Source organism: Carassius carassius, chromosome 43, assembly GCF_963082965.1.
Source record: "Carassius carassius chromosome 43, fCarCar2.1, whole genome shotgun sequence".
In the NCBI taxonomy this organism is placed as follows: Eukaryota; Metazoa; Chordata; class Actinopteri; order Cypriniformes; family Cyprinidae; genus Carassius; species Carassius carassius.
The window spans coordinates 22,774,664-22,800,130 of NC_081797.1; the positions used below are offsets into that span (position 1 = coordinate 22,774,664).

General features: G+C 44.3%; 4 protein-coding genes across 4 annotated transcripts in view; 3 read left to right on the top strand and 1 right to left on the bottom strand.

Annotated features, from left to right (window-relative positions):
- The window catches only part of LOC132125334 (histone H2B), a 471,182-nt gene that overhangs the window by 71,144 nt on the left and 374,571 nt on the right, over positions 1 to 25,467 (bottom strand). The window lies entirely within an intron of this gene.
- LOC132125340 (histone H4) lies at positions 21,569 to 21,979 on the top strand. Its single transcript, XM_059536719.1, has one exon. It carries the CDS (start codon positions 21,621 to 21,623, stop codon positions 21,930 to 21,932), a length of 312 nt encoding a protein of 103 aa, XP_059392702.1. The 5' UTR covers positions 21,569 to 21,620; the 3' UTR covers positions 21,933 to 21,979.
- LOC132125336 (histone H2B) lies at positions 22,824 to 23,308 on the top strand. Its single transcript, XM_059536715.1, has one exon. It carries the CDS (start codon positions 22,860 to 22,862, stop codon positions 23,232 to 23,234), a length of 375 nt encoding a protein of 124 aa, XP_059392698.1. The 5' UTR covers positions 22,824 to 22,859; the 3' UTR covers positions 23,235 to 23,308.
- LOC132125333 (histone H2A-like) lies at positions 24,886 to 25,370 on the top strand. The gene has a single exon (XM_059536711.1). The coding sequence runs from the start codon at positions 24,903 to 24,905 to the stop codon at positions 25,287 to 25,289; it is 387 nt and encodes a 128-aa protein (XP_059392694.1). The 5' UTR covers positions 24,886 to 24,902; the 3' UTR covers positions 25,290 to 25,370.

Genomic DNA, 25,467 nt, shown 5'->3' on the forward strand with positions numbered 1-25,467 from the left:
TTTTCGGTTCATTAATAACTCCCCAGGAGATAATCCACAACTGAGTGGAGAAGAACGGTAACTCAGAAGAGACAGATTTATATCAGACCTGCTTGCTGCGGCTTTTTTCATAAGTCTTTTTACAATTTGTACCCCTTTTTCTGCTTTACCATTTGCCTTTGGATAAAGTGGGCTTGAAGTAGTATGTTTAAAACCGTACTGTTCCGCAAACAGTTTGAATTCACAACTAGTGAACTGAGGACCATTGTCACTTTGCACAATATGAGGAATTCCATGCCTTGCAAAGATGCTTTTCATGCGTTGAATCATGTCATTCGATGTTGTATGATGGAGCTGTTCAACTTCAGGATAATTGGAATAATAATCGATAACCACCAGGTAATCCTTACCATTCAACTGGAAAAGATCAGTTCCAACTTTTTGCCGTCAGTAGGATGAGCAGCTATCATCATAGGTTCTTTGGCCAGTTTATAATGATGACTTAGACAGACGTCACACAGATTGATGTATTTCTCAATGTGCACATTAATTCCTGGCCAGAAAACAGCTTGTCTAGCTCTTCTCTTGCATTTTTCGATACCACGATGTCCCTCATGAATTCTACGAAGCATGTCGTGGCGCATTGATACTGGAATGACAATTCTGTTAATTCTCAACAGCATGCCCTAAACCACATTCAGTTCTGCCCTTAAAGGAAGGTACTGTGGACACTTGCCTTTGATCCATCCATGTTGAAAGTAAGCAATAACCCTCTGCAATTCAGCGTCCTTTGCTGTTTCCTCTGCGATCAATTTTAACATCTCATCTGAAACTGGTAACGCTGAATACACCATCCTCTCATGTCTCTCAACTTCGTCCATTTTGCTGATCTCCGAAGATACTGGTGCTCGAGACAGTGCATCAGCCACAATGATATACTTTCCAGGTGTATAGACTAGATTCAGATCATATCTTTGTAATTTCATCATCATGCGTTGAATTCGAGGTGACATATCATTTAAGTTCTTTTGAATGATGGAGATTAATGGTTTATGATCAGTCTCTACTGTAAAAGTATGTAATCCATAGACATATCCATGAAATTTTTCACAGCCAAAGACATATCCATGAAATTTTTCACAGCCAAATACTAAACCCAAAGTCTCCTTTTCTATTTGTAAATATCGTCTTTCAGTCTCGGTCATAGATCGAGAAGCATAGGCCACAGGTCTTCAGGAATCCTCAAAGGCCTGAAGAAGCACCGCCCCCAATCCATCCTGAGAGGCATCTGTAGAGATCTTAGTTGGTCGTGTGTGATCAAAAAAAACAAGGACAGGTTCAGTAGTAAGAGTCTCCTTTAACTGCTCCCATTCTTGATCATGTACTGAAGTCCAGACAAACTCCTGATCATTTTGTAACAACTTTCTCATATGGGTAGTTTTAGCTGACAAATTTGGCAGAAATTTTCCCAGGAAGTTCACCATTCCCAAAGCACGCAGAATTCCCTTCTTATCCGTAGGTGGAGGCATATCAAGGAGGGCTTGCACTTTTGCTGAATGTGGCTCCACACCTTTTGCAGACAGCTTGTCCCCTAAGAACGTTATCTCTGTGACTCCAAATTGACACTTTTTCTGATTGAGCTTTAGATCATGTGCTCGAACTCTTTCCATAACTTTTACTAATCGCTGATTATGTTGTTGAATGGTGGACCCCCACACCACAATATCATCAATATATACTCGAACACCCTCTAGACCTTCAATAAGAGTTTCCATGGCTCGATGAAAAATCTCAGGAGCTGATTTGATTCCAAAAGGAAGTCGAAGAAAACAATATCTCCCAAAGGGAGTATTAAATGTACAATACTGGCTACTCTCAGAATCCAATCGGATCTGCCAGAATCCTTGAGATGCATCTAATTTGCTAAAAAACTTAGCTCCTGACATGTCACTAATGATCTCTTCACGGGTGGGTATCTGGCAATGTTCTCGTTTGATGCTATCATTTAGGTCTTTAGGATCTAAACACACTCTTAAGTCACCATTAGGCTTCTTCACACAAGTTATAGAATTTACCCAATCTGTAGGTTGTTCAATCCGTTGTATTACTCCTAATTGGGTCATACGATCCAATTCCTTTTTCAAGGCCTCACGCAGAGGTGCAGGGATCCGCCGAGGAGCATGAATGACTGGAGAAGCATCATCTTTCAGTTGTATGTTATAGGTAAATGGCAGTGTGCCTTGTCCTTCAAAAACATCTGGAAATTGTTTGACAATGTCAGTTATATTGTCACAGACAGGCTGTAAGACTACAGTTTCCTTGTTGACTTGATACACTCTTTTAACCAAATGAAGGTCTTCACATGCTTTATCTTCTAAAAGAGATTCATGACCATTGGGAACTACCACAAACATCAAACTCTTCATCTTTCCTTTTATTTGTATGTTTAGTCGGCATATTCATCGCGTTTCAATTGGTTGTCCATTATAGGCTTTAAGGGGAACTGTACGTTTTTTAATGAGAGGTTTTTCTTTCAGTGCTTTTACATCTCTGATGTTAATTAAATTAACTTTTGCACCCGTATCTAATTTAAAGGGTACTACGGTCCCATTAGCCACAAGAGGAACAATCCACATCGAAGACTTGACTGAATCATCACTTGATACACACGTTTCAGCAGCCAGATTTACTTTCTCTTCAGAAACCATGTTCACATAAAATGAGTCGCTCAAATCACTGTCATCTGCCTCCTCCACTAAATTCACTTTATTTTCCCTCTTAATGTCTTTTGAAAAACACATTTTTGCAAAGTGGTTGGGGCCATTACACTTAGAACATCTTTTTCCGAAAGCTGGGCACTGTCTGAACTTCTGTTTGGTCCCACAGCGCTTGCATGATAATGTTTCATTGTCATTATCTCTGAAACCTCTTGTGTTACCTCTTCTCTTGTCTCTGAATGAAATGGCATCAACTTCTACACTGGGAAATGACATAGCGGCTGTGTTAGTCCCATCAAACTGCTTCACTTGCTGTCTCGCTACTTCACTGGATTGACACAATTTGACAGCATAATCCAAGGTGAGTTCTGATTCTCGTAACAACCTTTCTCTCAGTTTCTTCTCATAGATACCAAAAACAATCTGATCACGAATCATTGAATCTCTCAATTCATTAAAGTTACAAGTCTTTACCTTTATCTTGAGATCAGTCAGAAAGTAATCAAAAGCCTCTCCTTCATGCTGCACACGTGTTCTGAATACATATCGTTCATATGTCTCGTTCTTCCTTGACAAACAATGAGCATCAAATTTTTCCAGTACCTTATCCAGTTTCTTCTTGTCTGCCTCGTCATCAAAATTAAAGGTGTTATAGACTTCCACGGCATCAGCTCCAGCAATGGTAAGTAACAGGGCGATTTTTCTTTCATCCACAGCCGCTTTTTGTCCAATAGCAACAACATACAACTCAAACTGCTGTTTGAAAGTCCTCCAATGTGCATCAACATTTCCACACAGCTTCAACGATCCCGGTGGTTTAATGGCATCCATTGGGCTTTTCAGACCCCACTCCTGGTACCATGTATTGTTCCAGAGACAACAAAATAAAGATATAAATAATTGATGGTACTGGTGTCTTTATTCCGGGTGTTGTACAAAGCATGTCTCCATTACCAGCCTTTCCTCTAGGGAATGCACTTCATCTTATACAATACATTACTGCCACCTGCAGGCATCAATCAGTACCCATCACAATAGATACTCATTACAACGAAGGACGACTACTTTCAGGCAGATAAAACTGACTGTTTGAGAAGCAGCCAATCAGAATTGTCACTGCGCTCTGCGGCTCGCGGAAGCAGACAGCTTTAGTTTCAGTTTCGAAACACTTGGAAGAGATCGCTGATGTTGAAAGACTGTGTAGTGTTATTTCATAAATAATATAAGAAAGTGACGCTGTACTTATTTACAAGCTCCTAGTATTGTGTGCTTGCAACTACCAGTAAGTATACTGAAGTTTGTTGTTATTTTTACCTCACTTTTACCTCAATAATGTTGCGGCATGTTGCTGTTCATTGTCGTACAGTATAATGGCGGAGCTTCGTACTGCTCTTGTGTTTAATTGTTGAGAATGCTGTTTATTACTGAAAGTGTTGCTCTGCAAACCTTGTGTGCCTTAATTGAAATAACTTCTGTTCTTGCACGATGTGTAACGTTGTTTAATTTAAGGAGTAACTCTGCAGTCCATAATTATTATATGTTCAGCTGAATTTTGGCATGTTGTATATTGTTGTAGTTAATGTGCAGCAAAGTAATCTTTGAATAGAGATATCGTGTACTACTGCATTTCTAAGTTTGTATTTACAAACTCATTTATTATAATTATATAATCATTTATTATAACACTGCATTCAAGTCATACATAACAAAACTATAATTTAATTTTGATTGTGTTTGTTTATTATATACATGTTAGGCATGTAATAATTCTTTGTTATTTATATAGAGTTTACATTTTTATTGATTTATGTCTGTATCTCTATTTCAGAACCACACACATATACTTTAAACCTTTATTTCAATAAAACACCTAAAAGGAACATCTCGTCTGCATTCTAATCAATGCCCCCTGGTGGTCACAACCTTCCAAAGACCAGTCAATTATACAGTCCTTAACAATCACCAAAACATTAATGATATCAATTTAAACATCTACAGACATCTATGAGTCTGTGATGGCACCGACAACAACGGCGGAAAGGCAGAGGCAGTATAGTGCACGCCTAAAAGCTGATCCTGAAAAAAGGGAGAAATACTTGCAAAATGAACGCCAGAGATGGAGAAAAAATGTAGAGACAGGAAAAAAGAAAGGTATAAATGAGCTAAGTGGAAGACAACAGCAGCTGAAGCGTAGAAAGTGGAGAGCAGCTTACAAAAGAAGCAAGGAAAAGAGGGAAGCACTGAGAAACGTAACTACTCCTCCACAAAGCCCAGATCATCCCCCAGAGCAGTATCCACAGCAAGGGTCTTCAAGGTAGAGCAACAGTGAGCAGTTAAGAGTTTAAGAAAATGACTAGGCTGAGTGTTAGAAAGTGTTGGAAAATTTGAAAACTTCAGAAAAAAGTGTAGTTAATTTAGTTTGCATGTGATAGACTGAAAAAAAAAACATCAGATTTATGGCTGCTTGCTGTTTTGGCAGCCTTCAAACGGATAAAGATTTGTCAAGACTTTTTACCCTTCAACAGAGCCCTGATTTCTTTCATCCTTTTCCCTGTGTTATTTCCCCAATTATCCTATCATATCGATTTCTCATCGTTATTGACCAATATATTGATTGTGTTTGTAGGCAACATGTTGATGGGAAGAAAAAAATAAGAAAAGAAAGAAACAGACTGAAGAAGAAAATAGGAGAACTTCAGGGAAGCCTGGAAAAAGAAAGAAAACAGAAAGAAAAATACAAAAAAAAGGTGCCAACGTTTAAAGAAGAATTCTGATTCACCACGGTCAAAGGTGAATGAGCTAACAGCAAATTGCCCTGTAAACCCCAGAATCAGGAAGACTTTGCTGTTTCACCAATCACTAATTAAAGACATCAGTAACAAATATCAGCAGACCAACAAAGAAAGGGATAGACAGCTAATTGCAAAAGTGACAACAGGGAGAATTGTCAAAAAATACAGGTTACAGAGATATGCTGAGGATTCCCTTGGCTTTTCGAGTAAGCGTTGGCAGCATAAGGAGAGTCTTAACTTTGAAAGGAAGAAGACCAACAGGTTCACTGATGAATTCAAGAACAGAGTGAAGATGTTCTATGTAAGATATGATGTCTGTAGGATCACAACAGGGACCAAACAAACACTCACAAGGAACAAAGTCAAGATGCAGAAGAGGTTCTTGGTGGATACACTAAAAAATCATCACAGAAGATTTTTATCAGATGAAAAGATCTCATATTCCCTGTTTTGCCACCTTAGACCATTTTGGGTTGTTAATCCAACAATCTCAGACCGAGACACATGCATGTGTAAGTTGCATGAAAATCTTAGCTTTGTGGCTGAGAAGCTCAATCAGCTGAAACTTATTGAGGCTAACAATCTTGAAAACTTGGTCGAGAAGGTGTGCTGCAACTCATCCAACAAGAGCTGTATGTATGGAGAGTGTGTACACTGCAAGGACAAGAGTGTCCCAATTTCTAGTACATATAGCAGTATGACCAAAGTATCTTTCACCCAGTGGGTAACAGAAGATAAAGAGATGGATAAAAAGAAAGAGGGAGAAGAGAGGTCAACTGTCAAGGTCACCATCAAAAAATCTGTGGAGGGCACAGAGGAGAACCTCACTGAGCTGTTCCACACCTACATACAGCAGTTCAAACAGCATCACTTTAACATTAAGCAGCAGTATGCCTTCTCCTGCGAGCTGAAGAGGAACATGTCAGGGGAAGAGGCCTTGATACATATTGACTTTTCTGAAAATTACAGCTGCAAATACAGCTCCCAGGTCCAAGCAGTCCACTTTGGGGCTTCACACCAGCAGGCCACTCTGCATACAGGGGTGTTGTATGTTGGTGGAAAACCAGAGCCTGTGTGCTTCAGCACCATCTCCCCCTGCAGACATAAAGGCCCTCCAGCAATATGGCAACAACTCAATCCAGTGCTGGATTACCTCCAGGCCACACAAACACAAGTGTCTGTGCTGCACTTTTTTAGTGATGGCCCCTGTACTCAGTACAAACAACGAGGAAACTTCTTCCTTTTTAGCACAGAATTAAACAGAAGAGGATTCAAGGCTGGCTCTTGGAATTTTTTTGAGGCTAGTCATGGCAAAGGAGCCCCGGATGGTGTAGGGGGAGCCTTAAAAAGAACAGCTGACATGATGGTGACAAAGGGGCGTGATATCCTGAATGCACACAAGCTGTTCAAGGCCTTGACTGAGACAAACACGACAGTGAAACTGCTCTTTGTAAAGAATGAGGATGTTGAGAGTGCAATGGAGAAAATGCCAAAGCAAATACCAGCAGTCCCGGGAACCATGAGAATCCACCAGGTGATTACTCTGGCTCCAGGAGAACTGATACACCATGATGTCAGCTGCATGTGCACAACATGCAAGCAGTTTAACTGCAAGTGCTTCAACACACAGTGTTTCAGTTTGGCCAGGAGGTACCAACTGCTGTGCCTGTCCCGCAGCCAGCCAGTGAAGGGAATCCACAGACACGGGCAGAAAAGGAAATCCAGTGGGGAAGTCCTGAGCTGCTTGGGCAGTGGTGCATGCTCAGATATGATCAAGAGCTGTATCCAGGCATCATCCTTAGCATAGATGAAACACATGTCCAAGTGAAATGTATGCATCGTGTTGTGCCAAACCGATTCTTCTGGCCAGCTCGGGATGATATTCTCTGGTATCTGTTTGATGACGTCCTTGAAATCATTCCACCACCAAAGCCTGTGACAAAGCGCCATGTGGAGATCTTGAAAGAGGTGTGGGCCAGACTTTGAATGCCATGTGTACATGCACACTCACTCACTCACTCCCTCACACACACACGCACGCACACGCGCACATGCACAAGTTATATGATTTATTTTGAGGACCTATTCAGTCAGATTATAATGTTCTAATGTATACTGTTATTGTTGTTTTACACACACACACACACACACACTCTCTATCTCTCTCTCTCTCACTCAATGTAAAACTCGGATTGAGTTGAGAACGTACTCGGTTACTAACGTAACCCCGGTTCTCTCTAGAAGAGCGAACGAGTACTGCGTCTTAGCTAAGACGCTACGGGAAAAGTCTCTTTTCACGAAATACTGAAGCAAAAAATTATCCTTAATTTTGAATCTTTGTAAAGCGCATTTGCAGCAGCACACAGCCATAGGCGAGACGGTTCGCTCGCTCATTGGCTGCTCTGCGGCAAGTGCACAGCCTATCGAGCGCAGGCTGATGCAATATCAGACCAATAAGGGCGCTTTGCCCCCTTCATGCCACTTCCCGCCGAAACGGGTGTGGCCCAACCCTATAAAAGGAGCTCGAAAAGGCTGACTCACCTGATTTATTTCATCGCCGAAGCGAACCAGAGTGAATCGTACGCACGGCAGAGAACGCAGTATTCGTTCCCTCTTCTAGAGAGAACCGAGGTTACGTTAGTAACCGAGTACGTTCTCTTACGAGAGTTCTCTCGTACTGCGTGTTAGCTAAGACGCTACGGGAACCCCATGTAAAACGCCGTGCGCGCAGGGATCACACACCAACAAACCTGAAGCAACGCCCAGGATTTACAGTGCACAGTCACCCGAGGGACTCACAGAGAGTCCAGGACAGGAGAAGGGGGGAGCCCTCCGTCCCATATCTAGCAGCACCCGTAGATGCGGCAATACAACATCACACAGTCGAGGCAAGGCCTGACCAATGTGGCAATGCGGGTCTTATGCAATGCTGCACATATAACAGTCGGCAGCGCATAACGCTCACAAACTCATAATTCCCATCAGGGCCCTGATTCGGCTATACCGACAGCAGCCTTGCTTGCAAGCCGGGAACCTCCAGGTTATAGAACCTGATAAATGTAGAAGGCGAGGCCCAACCTGCCGACATACATATATCCTGCAAGGAGATCCCAGTAGACCACGCCCACGATGAGGCGACGCCTCTTGTGGAGTGTGCTCTGACGCCCAGTGGGCACTGAAGGCCCCTGGAAGCGTAAGCTAACGCTATGGCGTCAATTACCCATCTGAATAGAGTCTGTCTCGAAACAGCCATTCCCTTGGAACGTCCACTGAACGAGACAAACAGCTGCTTAGTCTGTCGAAAGACAGCGGAGCGAGACACATAAGCTCTTAAAACCCTAACAGGGCAAAAAAGACTCGAGTCTCCATCCTCTCCTGACACCGACAGGGCAGACAGGGCAATAACCTGAGCCCGAAACGGCGTGCTGAGGGACTTTGGCACATAACCGTGCCTAGGTTTGAGTATGACCCTTGAGTCATTAGGCCCAAACTCCAAGCACGACTGGCTCACTGAGAGCGTGTGCAAGTCACCCACACGCTTCACTGAAGCGAGAGCCAACAAGAATACCGTCTTGAACGACAGATGCTGGAGGCTAATCGATTGGATAGGGTCAAAAGGGGGACCCTTCATGGCCTCCAAAACCGCCGCGAGGTCCCATATAGGGACTGACGGAGGTCTGGTAGGATTCAGCCTCCTAGCTCCTCTAAGGAAGCGGATGAACAAATCGTTCCTTTCTATTGACTGACCGAGCGCTGTTTCAGAAAACGCTGCGATGGCCGCCAGATAAACTTTGAGCGTGGATGGGGCTCTGCCCTTATCCAACAGCTCCTGTAGGAAGGAGTGAACCTCCGCCACCTCACAACTAAGGGGTGAACATCCCCGAGCTGTACACCAGCTGGAGAACACCGACCACTTCGAGGCATACAGCCGTCGTGTCGACGGAGCTCTAGCCTGAGCGATGGTGTTTAGCACTCCCACTGAGAGATCATCGGGTAACCGTTGAGCGCCCACACACGGAGGGACCACAACTCCGGTTGAGGGTGCCAAATCGAGCCCCTGGCCTGCAAGAGGAGGTCCCTCCTCAACAACACTGGCCACGGGGCGATGTCTGCTAACCGCATCAAATCTGGGAACCATGGTTGGTTCTTCCAAAAAAGTGCTACAAGCAGTATTAAACATCTCGTTTCTCTCACCCGTTCTATCACCTGCGGAAGGAGGGAGATGGGAGGGAAAGCATAAAGCGGGCAGCACGGCCATCTCCGTGACAGCGCGCTTTCGTTCTTGGAAAAGAACGCGGGGCAGTGAGCGTTTTCGTGGGACGCGAAGAGGTCCCCTCCGCCCTGTCAAATTTCTCCCACAACAGCCGGACTGTTTGCGGGTGTAGAGACCATTCGCCCGTGGGAATGTTGTTTCTGGACAGCCTGTCTGGACCCAGATTCTGTAGCCCAGGCACATGAACTGCCCTCAGCGAGCGCAAGTTGCACTGAGCCCAAACCAGGAGGCGTTCCGTCAGCCTGTACAGGTTTCGGGACCCGAAACCGCCCTGGCGATTTATGTAGGACACAACAGACATGTTGTCCGAACGGACTAAGACGTGGCGGCCTTTGATTCGGGGACAAAAGCACTGCCAGCATTTCCAGACAGTTGATATGTTGGAGCTTTTCCCGTTCTGACCACAGGCCAAAGGACGGTCTGCCCTCGAGCAGCGCTCCCCATCTTCACTTTCGAGGAAGTCCCCAGGTTTACACCTGATTGGTACCAGTCGATTGCTGTCAAGGGTTTCAGGGCTGTAACGCAGCCCTGATTGACCTTGAGACGCAGTCGACCCGGTACCCGCGCTTTCAGCCAGAACTGCAGGGGGCGCATGCGGAGCAGGCCCAACTGCAGAACTGGAGATGCTGAGGCCATGAGACCCCGCATCCTCTGACATTCTGAGCGAAATGGTCGCGCCGCAGCGGAGAGAACTCGCCGCGCGCTGAATGCCCAACGCGCGCTGTGGTGACAGCAGCGCTGTCATGAGTCCAGAGCTAAACCCAAAAACAGTATAGTCTGACTGGGGTTCAGCGAACTCTTCATCCAGTTGACACTGAGACCGAGTTTCTCGAGGTGATCGACTAAAACGGCCCTGTGCTCCACGAGCTCCCCTCGTGATTGAGCCAGAATCAGCCAGTCGTCCAAATAGTTCAGCACTCGCATGCCTCTGAGTCTGAGAGGAGCGAGCGCTGCGTCCATGCACCTCGTAAACGTACGAGGAGCTACGGACAAGCCGAACGGCAGGACTGTAAACTGGTATTCCTGGCCCTCGAAGGCGAATCTCAAATATCGCCTGTGACTTGACGCTATCTGTATTTGAAAATACGCGTCCTTCAGATCTATTGACATGAACCAGTCTCCTCTGCGAATATGCGCGAGGAGCTTCCTGGTCGTAAGCATTCTGAAACTGCGTTTCACCAATGCCTTGTTCAGCTGTCTTAGATCCAGTATGGGCCTGAGACCCCCGTCTCTCTTGGGCACTAGAAAGCATCTACTGTACAGCCCCCCCTCGCTTTTTGATAGTTTTGATATTTCGGCCCGAAGTATGTGTGCTACTTCTGTTTTGACCGTGGTTTCGACGCGCGCTAAAAAGCGTGGAGGGCGTCGAAAGAAAAAAACTGCAGCGAGTAGCCTCTCATTATAATGCCTAGCACCCAATCCGAAACCCCTGGAAGCGCTGACCATGCATCTGCATGAATGGCTAAGGGCTGGATGCGGAGCGCGCTCTGTTGACTGGGCAACGGCGGCGCTTCGGTGTGCTGTAACATGGGCGTTACGCCTGTGGCATTTGAGGCGGGGAGCACGCTGATCACAGCGGGCAGATCGATCCTCCTCGACCCCGTCCCGGCGCTTAACCGATTGAGGGAGGGCTGAGCGGGTCCCGTGGGACTCGTGATGTCTGCGAGTAACTGTGGGCTGCAAGTGTGCACATTTACTGCTTTCGACTCGCTGTCTGCCTGGGCAGAGCGTACGTGCACGGGTTTCGTTTTTACAGAAACCACGCGCCGTGTGTGACATAGTGTTTGTGGGCACTGAGGAGTGGGCATCGTCACTACATTTATAGCACCATCGGCCGTGGCCGGACGAACGTGCACGGGTTTTGTTTTTACAGAAACCACATGACGCGTGTGACATAGTGATTGTGGGCACTGAGGAGTGGGCACATTTACTATGCAGTGTGCGCGATCGACCTGAGTCGCTTTAATGGGCGCGAGCCCTGTGTGAAGGGCTGTGCTTATATGTGGAGATGGGCACTGAGCAGTGGGCATCGTCACTACATTTATAGCAGCATCGGCCATGGCCGGGACACCAGAAATTACACCTTTTTCGGGAAATATCTGGGTAGCCGTGATAACGGTTTTTGTGTGCAGGCAAGCGGGCAACCGTACAGGCTTGCGCATTGCAAAAGACGCTGAAACAGTCACAATCCCTGGAACTGAAACAGCGGCGCGCTTAGGTGAGAGTTCGGCTGCGGCGGCTCGTACACCGGCGCTTTCCTAGGATTGCTTCGGGGCTCCCGGCCTCACCGTAATTCTCTGCCGTGGACCCCGCGGCGCGGGGCGACGGCCGGTAGAGCGAGAACGGGGGTCTCGAGCTGCGTTGCTGAAGCTGTTGTGATAACTGCTTCTGTGTGCAGGCAAGCGGGCAACTGTGCAGGCTTGCGCGTTGCAGAAAACGCTGAGACAGTCACAATTCCTGGAACTGACACAGTGGCGTGCTTGGGTGAGAGCTCGGCCACAGCGGAACTCGTACACCGGCGCTTCGATGAAGCAGCCATTGTGTGTAGTGCAGACGCAGCCTGCTCAGCAGCAGAAAAGATTTGCGCGAGCAGAGGTGACGTCATGCAGCAGGTTTTAGATGGCAACACCGCTTTCGTCCGCCGTCCAGCAGAGGGCGGACAAAGGTGCGTCGCTATCGCCTGTTCCACCGGCGGAAGTGACTGGTAGTTCCTGCTTTTAGCATCATCCAGTGTGGAGAATGCTAGTGAGACAGACGAACGAGTTCGCGCTGAATATGGAGCGTTCCAAGCCTTTGCCGCCTCTTCGTGAAGCTCAGGAAGAAATGAGGCGGGCTTTGAGAATTACCCTCATCCAAAAGGAAACTACCATCCAGCCGGGAACTAGAGGGGGGGCGCTGGTGAAGACCACTCGAGGCCGAGACTCGTCGCGGCCAGCGTGAGCACTCGCCTCGGCTCCTTCTCGATGTCAGCTCGTCTGCTGGGCTTCTGAGCAGAAGGCGCGAGATCCTCGGAGCTCGCCCAGCCCTCACTGCCCGAAGCTAGCAGAGAGCGCGTATCCTCTTCCCCCGACGCTGCCCTGAGATCGACCTCCTCGGATGACGCGGCGGCAAACAGCGGGCGCTGCCCATCGGGAAGCGATGCAGGGGAGGCCGGTGAAGCAAGGCGAACCGGCGAGCTCGGTTGAGCTGAAGACGGTTCCGGAATCCGCTGGAAGCTGCGCTTTTACGGCGCCTCAGCGCAGCGGAGAATGCAGGCTCAGAGAAAAAGGCCAAGCGAGTCCTCAGAGTCACCATGGCAACAGCTCACAGTGAGGGCATCCGCCGTCAGCGAGCGCGAGCGCTGCATGATTTTCACCCAGGCAGGAGACACAGATGACATACCGGTCTCCCTCACTGAGTGGGGCTCTGACGAGCCGCAGGAAGGCATCTTAAAAAAGACGCAAGCTTTTTTACGAGTGTGTGTCGCAGGGCGAACACACACAAACGCATAAAGAAAAGTTGGATATAACAGAACTGAAAGGATATGTGCGCCGGAGAGCGCAGCAGGAACGGCAGTGGAAGGCGGCGAAGGCCAGCAGCTTCAGAAGTGGCTCGTCCCGCTGAGATGCCAGTCGATCAGTCGGCGCTTGCTTCCTTCGTGATCCAGCGATGCGTGAGCTTCGCTGAAGAGATGAAAAATCAGGTGAGTCAGCCTTTTCGAGCTCCTTTTATAGGGTTGGGCCACACCCGTTTCGGCGGGAAGTGGCATGAAGGGCGCAAAGCGCCCTTATTGGTCTGAAATTGCATCAGCCTGCGCTTGATAGGCTGTGCACTTGCCGCAAAGCAGCCAATGAGCGAGCCAGCCGTCTCGCCTATGGCTGTGTGCTGCTGCAAATGCGCTTTACAAAAATTCTAAATTAAGGATATTTTTTTGCTTCAGTATTTCGTGAAAAGACTTTTCCCGTAGCGTCTTAGCTAAGACGCAGTACGAGAGAACTCTCGTAAGAGAACCTCTCTTACAAGATGGCGCCGCCGAGTCCGGTCGCCGTCCAGGTCGCTCCGCTTAGATTATGTTTTTATTTACTTTTTTTACCTACTTTTGCTTTCTCTTTTTACACACATTACCTCTGCACTGATCATATACGACATAGAAACACTTTTGGACATTGGACACCGCTTAACTGACCTGTTTCAGGACACTTTATCCTCCAACCCATCATGGCCATCTGAGATTCTCCGGAACGCCGAGATGAACAATGGCCACCTGAATAACCACCCGAGGCGACGGATCAAGAAACACCGCGGGAAACATGCTGGGATTCGCAACAGACTGAGGATAAGAGCACACAGCCCTCCTTTACCGAGCATTCTGCTCGCCAATGTCCAGTCTCTGGAGAATAAGATGGACGATCTTAGAGCCAGGATAAGTTTCCAACGGGACATTAGGGACTGTAACATCCTTTGCTTGTCTGAAACGTGGCTCACGCCCTTGGTCCCGGACGCTGCTGTAACGCCGTCTGAAAACTTCTCTGTTTTACGGATGGACAGGACAGCCGAGGCCGGCAAATCCAAAGGCGGAGGAGTGTGTTTCATGATTAACAAGAAATGGTGTGATCCCAGGAATATCTCCTCACTGTCGCGCTCCTGCTCGCCTCATCTGGAACATTTTACCATTATTTGCCGCCCATTCTATCTGCCCCGGGAGTTTTCATCGATCATCATAACTGCTGTTTACATCCCACCACAAGCAGACACCGGTTTGGCTTTGTCTGAGCTTCACGACGCGCTCAGCGGCTATATCAACAAACATCCTGACGCTGCTATTATCATCGCTGGGGACTTTAACAAAGCCAAACTCAGGCAAGTTATGCCTAATTTTTATCAACATATATCCTGTCCAACCAGAGGACCGAATACACTGGATCATTGCTACACTCAGTTTAAGAATGCCTACAAAGCTCGCTCACTACCGGCTTTCGGCAAATCGGATCATGCCGCCATTTTCCTCACACCGGAATATAAACAACGGCTCGTTCAAGATCCCCCGGTGCAGAGGGTGGTGACGCGATGGTCCGCCCAATCAGAAGCAACGTTACAGGCGGCTCTTGATGACGTGGACTGGGACATGTTTCGCGCAAGTTCATCTGACGTCAGCGAGTTCATGGATGTAACGTTAAGCTTTGTAAACACGCTAGCCGAACAAGCCACGGATACAATAACTACAAGGTCATTCTCAAATCAGAAATCGTGGGTGGACAGATCAATCCGTGCAGCAGTGAACAAACGAACTGCTGCTTACAATGCCGGTCTTCTGTCAGGAAACATGAGCGAGTACAAAGCATCGTGCTATGCTCTCCGGCGCGCAGTAAGAGCCGCCAAACACAGATACAGGGAACGCATAGAGTCACATTTCCAGCTAAATGACTCCTGACGTATGTGGCAAGGACTAAGGACCATCTGTGACTTTGGAAATAAATCCTCTGCAGAGGTGAGAGCAGATCCGTCGCTGGCTGACGAGCTAAACACTTTCTACGGCCGCTTTGAAAACAATCTAAGCAGTGTGAGTCTGCCGATCAGCGCGTCAGGAAGCAGCAGTCAGATCAGCGATCATCATGCGATCACCGTGTCGGAGGACGAGGTTCGGAGGGCACTAAAGCGAGTGAATATAAGGAAAGCAGCCGGACCTGATGGGATTTCTGGCCGTGTTCTGCGGTCCTGCGCTGATCAGCTCGCTGGTTTGTTTACATCCATTTTTAATGAGACTCTTGCTACATCGGTGGTTCCCACCTCATTCAAAAAATCGGTCATCATCCCTGTGCCTAAAAACAATAAACCCTCTTGTCTGAATGACTATCTGGACTGCAACTGGATTCTTGATTTCCTCACCGGCAGACCTCAAGTGGTGAAGCTAGGCCAGTACACCTCCAGCTCCATCACCCTGAACATAGGAGCCCCACAGGGCTGTGTCCTGAGTCCCCTGCTCTACTCTCTCTACACACATGACTGCGTGTCTTCGCACAGCTCCACATCCATTATCAAATTTGCTGATGATACTGTGGTTCTGGGCCTCATTCACAACAATAATGAGACCGCATACTTGGATGAGGTAGAGAAATTAACATCATGGTGCCAGGACAACTGTCTCTTTCTGAATGTGAGCAAAACTAAAGAGCTGATTGTGGACTTCAGGAAGAAACCGCAGCAGCCCTATACTCCTCTTATGATCAGCGGGACCCCTGTGGAGAGGGTGAGCAGCTTCAAGTACCTTGGTGTAAACATCTCGGAGGACCTGACTTGGACTACTCACATTCAAACTCAGGTTAATAAAGCCAGGAAAAGACTGTACCATCTGCGACAGCTGAGGAAATTCAGGGTCTCACCAGCAATCCTGAAAACTTTCTATTCTGGGGCTATAGAAAGTGTATTGACTCAGTGCATCTCAGTGTGGTATGGGAACAGCTCCAGTCATGACTGCAAAGCACTGCAGAGAGTTGTGTGCTTAACTGAGCGCATTTCAGGGTCTGCTCTCCCCTCTCTGCAGGACATCTACCTCAAACGCTGCAGAAGTAGAGCTACTAAAATCATCAAGGACTCCATCCACCCTAGTAACCATATTTTCACTTTGCTGCCATCTGGTAAGCGCTACCGTTGCCTGATGGCAAAAACCGAGAGACTCAGGAGGAGTTTCTTCCCCCAGGCCATCAGGCTCATAAACTCTTAACCAGCCCCTTAACATCCTCATGCCTCCACTTAATGTTCACTTTATCCTTTTCATTTTATTCACTACCTCACATAGACACACTGACAGTGTCACCATGTTTGCACATTTGATTCTTGTACATTCCTGTGTATCTTATATTTAAGACCACAGTAAAATGCATATATGCACATTGTACATCCCTGTACATCTTAATATTTAAGACTTCAGTTTACGTTCATGCACATTATTTTGCGTTCTATTTAATTCTATAATATATATCTTTTTTATATTTTATTCTTATATTTTTATTGTTTACTTTTATTTCATTCTTACATAGCTATATTTATGTATATTTCCATCTGTGTTATTTTCTTTAATAATTGCACTGTCCATGGAGCGGACTTGACTCACATTTCACTGCTGGTTATGTATGCTATATATAATTTGGTATGTGACAAATAAAACTCTTGAATCTTGAATCTTGAAATCAGTCCGATTTGTCAGTTTATAATGTTCTAATGTAGCTGTTATTGTTGTTTTTCCTGCTGTCGGGTTAATAAAACTCAGTTCAATTGTAATTTATATTTGTTGTCTTTCTTGGTAACATATTGAAATGCAGTGTTTATAGAAAATCTTACAGTGAATTTGAGTAAAAAACAACTATTTATAAGTTAAACTGTATTTGTCTCTTCAACCCCGTTACCATCTTCAACCCCGTTACTGTCACACACCTGGACTCATTTTGTGTGTTTTTGCCTCTGTGACCCAGTTTCTGTCTTCCGTGTTCGGTTTGATTAGTTCCCAGGTGTGTCTATTCTATTTCCCCATGTGTTCCATGTCCCGGTTAATTTAGTCATGCCATCCACCTGTGTTTTCCCAATTATCGTTTGTACTTAAGCCTTGTCCTTTCAGTTCTGTTTTGTCGGGTCTACTCGTTACTCGTCTACTTGTCACTTGTCAACTTGTCTACTTGTCCACTTGTTACCTGTTACTTGCCACTTGCCACTTGCCACTTGCCACCTGTTATTTACTACTTACCTTGCCTATGTTTTATTTAATAAATCCTTGTTTCGTTTATCCCTCGGCTCCGTGTTCCTTCCAGCAGCGTAAGCCGTGACAGTTACCCTAGTCTCAACCCTGTTACACTTAAGTTTTTATTAATTATTTTTTTAAGTTTATGAAAAAGTAATTTAATGTTTGTTGAACTCAGTCTGAAATGTTCAGATAAATAATAAGAATACTGATTTTAGTTCAAATTCTGAAGTTAAACCACAACTTTGGTAAAAAATGATGAGGTTGCTGTCACAAAAAGTGACCATTTCAGGCTTTAGTATAGCAAAAGTGAGATTTTATGTAACTTTTATATTTGCAATTATTGAATTAAGGGTGAGGGACATCTGAATAAGAGGAAAATGTTGATTTCATTACAAATGCATTTTATAATCATATTCAGAGAGCTCCCATAGTGTCCATAACGGGGTTGAAGATTAATAGTGCCCTTACCTTAAAATAGTAACCAATAATAAACAGGGATTTGATGTCTGAGGTGGGAAAATATGTTTTTCTGGAAGTTGAATATGTTATTAATGTTGTGGTGTGTTCAGAAAAGTAATATATATAGGTAAAAAATAAAAAAAAATTTTTAAGTCCAAATCGCACCGGTTTCGTGGAATGACTCCTTTGCTTTCTCTTTCTCTCTGGGCTTATTGGCGGGTCGCAACCAAATTATCCAGGTGCATACTGAAAGGTGTGTATCCCGGCTAACAGTTACATTGTGACAACATAACTGGAGCGTATGGAAGGCAGACGGGGCCAAAAGTGTTTAAACGGAACAAGTGAATTTTAATGCATCAACAACATATTAAACAAGCGTATTTCACACGTAAACAACACATATTTAACGCGTTAAATACGTGTAATTTTATGGCGTTATTTTTGTGCCTCAATCCTGAGCAAGTAATTGTACGTTTTGAGCACAGAGAACTATATTTTGCAAGCACATTACATTATATTTTGAACAGAAATTAACAATCGCAAAAAAAAAAAAAATTCGCTTGAGCAAAGAAAAAACGATTCCATGCTCAATAAATGTATTTGCTTGTTTGCTATTATCCATATTAACGTGCAGTAATAACCCCTCTCATGCAGTTTACTCAGGTGCTCTCTCACAAACATATTCTCTGTGCTCCTGTCAAGTCCCTCTCTCTCTCAACCTCTTAATTATGTGCGCGCTCAACTCTTGATACACGCTTGCTCAATTTACAACAGCGTGACAAGTGTGCCACAAAATCAAACAATGGGAAAATTAAAGATCAATTGTGATTGGCTGTTAGTCTCCAATCAAATCGCTAGTAGAACCAAAGCCCTATCCTATTTAGAATTCAATAACGAGCAATGGAAAAATGGCTAGTTTATTCATTTTTCCATTTAGTTTAACAAACAGAAAATTCGTTTTTGGCTCTATATCTCATTTTGTCGTTTTGGGTTTACAAATCGGTTTATGGCTTCAATATTTCATGCACACTTGTGGGTGGTGCTGAAACGCTGCTTTCATCTGATTGGTCGAATCGCTCCGCCTTCAGCACGTCTTTTCATTATTTTGGCAGAATAAGAGTCAGTACGAGTGAAGCACTGTAATGTCTGAAACCACCACTCACTGTTAATTAGCATAATATTTGAAACAGATGTGGTTGGGCACATAACTCGTGCTGCTGTGACTTGCAAGTGACCCCTTTAAATTATTTCTAGGTTATAGTATTGTATGAATATTGTCCCACTGTAAATACAGTGCAAATAGTTTTGTCTCCTTGGATAAAAGTGAAGTGTAAATAAAAACCAATAATAGACTGAACAGTTCCATGATAATATGTCTGTAACATTTATTACTTTCGTCTTTTAAGTCTAAAGGCACTAGGTATGTGTGTGTGACATTAATAAATAATTGTGAAAATTAATATAGTTAAATTTATTAAATAAATTAGTAATATTAGTTTTATTACGTACTAAATTTAATGATGTTTCTATTCTTAGTATTCTTTGTTGGGCTTGAAAAAGCCAACAATTATTTAAACATTGTTATTATTTATTATAAGAGTAATTGACACCGACTAGAACTTTAATGTTTCACCAAATTCAGCTCAGATCTTCAGACTCGTCTGACTCGCGTTGCTGTATGACTGGTCAAACTTAACTTCCCAAAAAATCCTAGTGACTTTTGTTACCCGAGCAATGAAGGCCTTAACACTTAATGTCCACTAGAGGGGCGACAGGATTTCAGTTTACAATAGTTTGAGTGACAAATATATACATGAATTTCATGATTTTTGGATTTTCCCATTGCTCGTTATTGAATTCTAAATAGGATAGGGCTTTGGTTCTACTAGCGATTTGATTGGAGACTAACAGCCAATCACAATTGACCTTTAATTTTCCCATTGGTTGATTTTGTGGCATACTTGTCAATTGTCGCTGTTGTAAATTGAGCTAGCGTGTATCAAGAGTTGAGCACGCTCAGAATTAAGAGGTTGAGAGAGAGAGAGAGAGAGGGACTTGACAGGAGCACAGAGAATACGTTTGTGAGAGAGCACCTAAGTAAACTGCATGAGAGGGGTTACTGCACGTTAATATGGATAATAGCAAACAAGCAAATACATTTATTGAGTACAGAATCATTATTCTTTGCTCAAGCACATTTTTTTTTTTTTGAGATTGTTAATTTCTGTTCAAAATATAATGTAATGTGCTTGCAAAATATAGTTCTCTGTGCTCAAAACGTACAATTACTCAAGATTGAGGCACAAAAATAACGCCATAAAATTACACGTATTTAACGCGTTAAATATGTGTTGTTTACGTGTGAAATACACGTGTTTAAAGAGTAACTAAACCCTAAAACAACTTTTTTTAGTTAATGATCTATAAGAATGGGGCTTTATTAGTGCTGGTCATTGATTCGAGTAACTTTAATGACATTTGAGTATAAAGTGTTTTAATTCTACAATATATGGTGTAAAAACGTGTGAGTGCTGCCCTCTTCAGGTTGAACTGCAGTTGATTTTTCCTATTGGATGTTGCGGTGGCAAGTGACGTAAGCGGTGGTAGGTGACGTAAGCAGTTTCCAGCTCACCACGCCCCTTGGTACGAGCTACCACGCCCTTGGCAGTATAAAACCATCAAAATCACTGTAGTGAGTCAGGAGCTGGAATTGCGAGTATTGGTAACGACCAGGATAGACTATTATAGCATCTATTTAGCATAGCAATTATATAATTATTTAGATCTTCAAGTTAGCGTAGATTTATCTGTATTTAGTACAGTGGTCAGGATGGTACGGAGGTGTGTTGCTAGTTGCGACAGCACTGCTGGACTGCATAGTTTACCAGCAGACTTTAAAATTAAGCGCCAGTGGTTGCATGCACTTGGCCTGGAAGACCGCAAGTTCCCGCCTAGAGCTCGAGTGTGCAAACTGCCCCTTACGAAAAATAACCATGGTTTTATTATAGTAAAACTGTAGTAACCCATGGTTTTTTGGCGAGTTGACTATACATTTGTATAACCACAGATTTACTACAAATACCATGGTTACACCATGGTCAATATAGCAAAACCATGGTTAATTTGTGGTTACCATGGTTTAACTATAGTAACCATGGTTTTTTGGTTTTATTTGTAGTAAAACCATGGTTAATTTTCGTAAGGGGCATTTTACACGGGATTGCTTCTCCAAAGCAATGGAGGTGGAAATGGGCTTCTCCACACAGCTCGCACTGAAAAGCAACGCGGTGCGGGAGTTTGACCGCAGTTTGAGCCAGCGGCTCGAATTGACATGAACAGACACCTCGACACCCTCCACTTCAGGTGAAAGTGGGGGAGAAAAGTCCTCTACTTCAAATGATCGCTCTGTTGCAAAGCTACTTGCGTCATTACAGTCACTCTCCATTTTAGCGTCTCTGACAGCAGCTGTCAATCAATCCGTCACTGCGGGTCTCAGGATCAGCCCGCTCTCGCTCAGCCCCGCCCTAGGTTCGACCCGCCAATAAGCCCAGAGAGAAAGAGAAAGCAAATAGCCCCGCCTTCGTGTGCTTCAACTAGGTCCTGTAGACTACTGTAAAGCTCTTCTCGCGCACTGTCTGCTTTTACACGTTATATTGTACAACGTAGAAGCTTGAAGTTCTGTAGTAATGTCTGGAAGAGGTAAAGGAGGTAAAGGGCTCGGGAAAGGAGGCGCTAAGCGTCACCGTAAAGTTCTTCGGGATAACATCCAGGGCATCACCAAACCCGCCATCCGTCGTCTCGCTCGCCGCGGCGGGGTCAAGCGTATCTCCGGTCTGATCTACGAGGAGACCCGCGGTGTGCTGAAGGTGTTCCTGGAGAACGTGATCCGCGATGCCGTGACTTACACCGAGCACGCCAAGAGAAAGACCGTCACCGCCATGGACGTCGTGTACGCGCTGAAGCGACAGGGACGCACTCTGTACGGCTTCGGAGGATAAACCCGTCCGTGTTAGCAGAAAACCACAAAGGCTCTTTTAAGAGCCACCCACGTTTTCAAAAAGAGTTCACTAATATCTTGTAAACTAATGATTATACACATACATAATCTGAACCAACTGTTAAATATCTATCGATTTGAGTTAATTTTATTGGTGTATCAACTTCTTTTAACCCATGTGATTTTGTTATATAAGGATGATCATTCATAATGATAAGCCTATGATGTGATAGAACAGTTTAAAACAGCTGTTCTAAGATATATAACATTATAATGACTGCAGAAATGTGTTAATTCAGTAAACACATTATCTCACTGGCCACAATTGTAACATACCATAAAAAATATTTCAAGAGGTTACTTATAATTTGGATGTGTTAATATATGGGAACAAATTTGTGATTAAACGAGTTAATATTAAAGGAAAGCCGTGCTAATTTAATGTACAAAAATAGTTATTTTTTCTTCTTTCTTAATCTGTGTGTGTTTATCACAGACATCTTGAGCGGGAAACTCATTCAGACCACTGATCTATTATATATGACATTTTTTGACTATTTTTTGGCATTAAACAGGTTAATATTAAATGGAAGCCGTGTTAATTTATTGTGCAAAACAATGAACATATTTAATTTATCTTCTTTCTTAATCGTTGTGTGTTTATCACACGTTTTGAGCGGGAAAGTGAGACAAAGAAGCGTGTGTGGGAGGAGACCGGAAGCAGTCAGATTTAGAAGCCTGTGATTGGCTGATGTGTCTGTCTAGCCCGAGGATTTCTAACCAATGAAATATGTTCTGTCATTCATTGTGCAAAAGACCCAATCAGGGAACAGCAGCCAGCCCTCTTAAATTAGCATGAGCATTCAATAAATCCCCAGTCCATGAGCTTAAACACTTATTGTGTTTGTTCTACTCATCGTGAACTAACATGCCTGAACCAGCGAAGTCTGCTCCCAAGAAGGGCTCCAAGAAGGCCGTCACTAAGACCGCCGCTAAAGGAGGAAAGAAGCGCAGAAAGTCCAGGAAGGAGAGCTACGCTATCTACGTGTACAAAGTGTTGAAGCAGGTTCATCCTGACACCGGCATCTCTTCGAAGGCGATGGGGATCATGAACTCTTTCGTCAACGACATCTTTGAGCGCATCGCCGGTGAGTCGTCTCGTCTCGCTCACTACAACAAGCGCTCCACCATCACCTCGAGAGAAATCCAGACCGCCGTGCGTCTGCTGCTGCCCGGAGAGCTGGCCAAACACGCCGTGTCTGAGGGCACCAAGGCCGTCACCAAGTACACCAGCTCCAAGTAGAGCTCCGAACCGACTCCGGGACACAAAGGCTCTTTTAAGAGCCACCCATCTCATCACTTAAAGAGCTTGCAGTGTAAGTTTGCATGATTGGCAGATAAAACCCGTTGTTATACTAGTGATGGGCATCGGCTCTTTTTCGTGAGCCGGCTCTTTTTGTTCACAAACTGCTCTTTAAAAAGTGTTTTGACCATGATAGGTGTGAAAATTCTAATTAAATGAAATCATACTCGCAATTTCTCACAGTATCTTTAAAAATGCATTTATTTATGAAAAAAGAATACTATTAAACATTTGCATTTAAATTACAACTTTTGAATGTGTAGAAACATTACTAAATAAATACAGTCTGAACAACATAAAAGAATCCATATTAAAGAAAGGTAAATAACTGAAAGGATTAAACTGGTCCCTCTTTTTTTGGCATGTTACATAGCATGAACTCTCAACAGTTAGGTTTTGTATAAGTAGCATGAACACACACACACACAATGCTGATCATATTTTTATTTTATGAGAGGTTTTGCATTTAGAAATGCAAGCTGCCTTACTTTCGAGGGGCTGATGATCATTAAAATGATTCCAAATGCTGCTGTGCTTCCGATTCATTTTCCTGCTTTTGTTTTGTTTTCAAAAGCTGTTGTTTTTCCTTTCCTCTCCTCCGAGTTTGACACTGTGTGTGATGGATTGGCCCCTCCCTAATGCCGTATAATTGGTTGACACCTCGTGTATGATTGACAGGAACAGAATGTGAGGCTGATCAGAGTCGAAATATATATATTTTTTTTGTTTGAATTAGTCAATTATTTTAAAAGAAATAAAATGCATCCATTATTTCATTATTACATAATGATTTTATTTCTATAGGCTATATATATTTTTTTTTAAATAGAGTCGGCTCTTCTGATATGCGAGCCAGCTCCCGTCGTTCACCTACAAGAGCCGGCTCTTAGAGTCGACTCATTCGCGAACGAACCATCACTATGTTATACACAGCAGTCCTATACCACGGTAGTAAAAGTCTTTGAGATAGTTATGTAAAAGACTTCACTGTTTGGGGTTTGAGCTCTTATCTGTATGTGACCAATGGGCTTGATCTGTTCTTCTGTGTAATTCTATGATTCTGATGGCTTTGATTTTAATGCTTTTTGGGCATTTAAGAGCATATAAAATGTTACTTTAGTATTAAGCACAATGGAGTCTAAAATAAATGTACGTTGTATTAAAAGTTTCGATTGATTGCATCGTGATTACAACAGATTGCTGAATAAAATTTCCGATTAAACATTATTGAAAGGAGTGCTATTCAATACAGACTTGATTTGAAAGGAACATCAAGAGCAACCGTTTTTATCAAAATTTGTGTGATTTTATACCTTTGTTATCTTGCCGTTATTTTATCATCTTTTGTACTTAATCACGTGTTTTATTTGCAAATAAATATATATTCGTTTTCTGCGTGTGTATCATTTTTTTTCAACATTAAAAGGAAAGCGTGGTACAGAGGGGCGGGGCTTGGAGTTTTGAGGGGCTTGCGGTGATTGGTTTACAGCTGTGACAGATTCTGACCAATAGACGACGAGCACAGTTTCTTATAAACCGATCTGCAAACCACGACTCTATCATTTCTGCGTTGATTTGCAGTATATATTCTACAACAGTATCTGAATAATGAGTGGCAGAGGTAAAACTGGAGGTAAGGCCAGAGCTAAGGCTAAGACTCGCTCCTCCAGAGCAGGACTGCAGTTCCCCGTCGGTCGTGTTCACAGGCTTCTCCGCAAAGGAAACTACGGCGAGCGCGTCGGTGCCGGTGCTCCGGTGTATCTGGCCGCTGTTCTCGAGTATCTGACGGCTGAGATCCTGGAGCTGGCTGGAAACGCAGCTCGGGACAACAAGAAGACCCGTATCATCCCCCGTCACCTGCAACTGGCGGTGCGCAACGACGAGGAGCTCAACAAACTCCTGGGCGGAGTGACCATCGCTCAGGGCGGCGTGCTGCCCAACATCCAGGCCGTGCTGCTGCCTAAGAAGACCGAGAAACCCGCCAAAACCAAGTGAACACAAGAGGACACACCACTCACAAAGGCTCTTTTCAGAGCCACACACTTTCTCTTTAAGAGCAGTTTGACATGATACATTTTTACCTCTTTATTTCGTTTATCTAAAGAACAGAGTGCTACTAATAGTGATGGGAAGTTCGATTCTTTTCCGCGAACCGGTTCTTTCGGACGGTCCG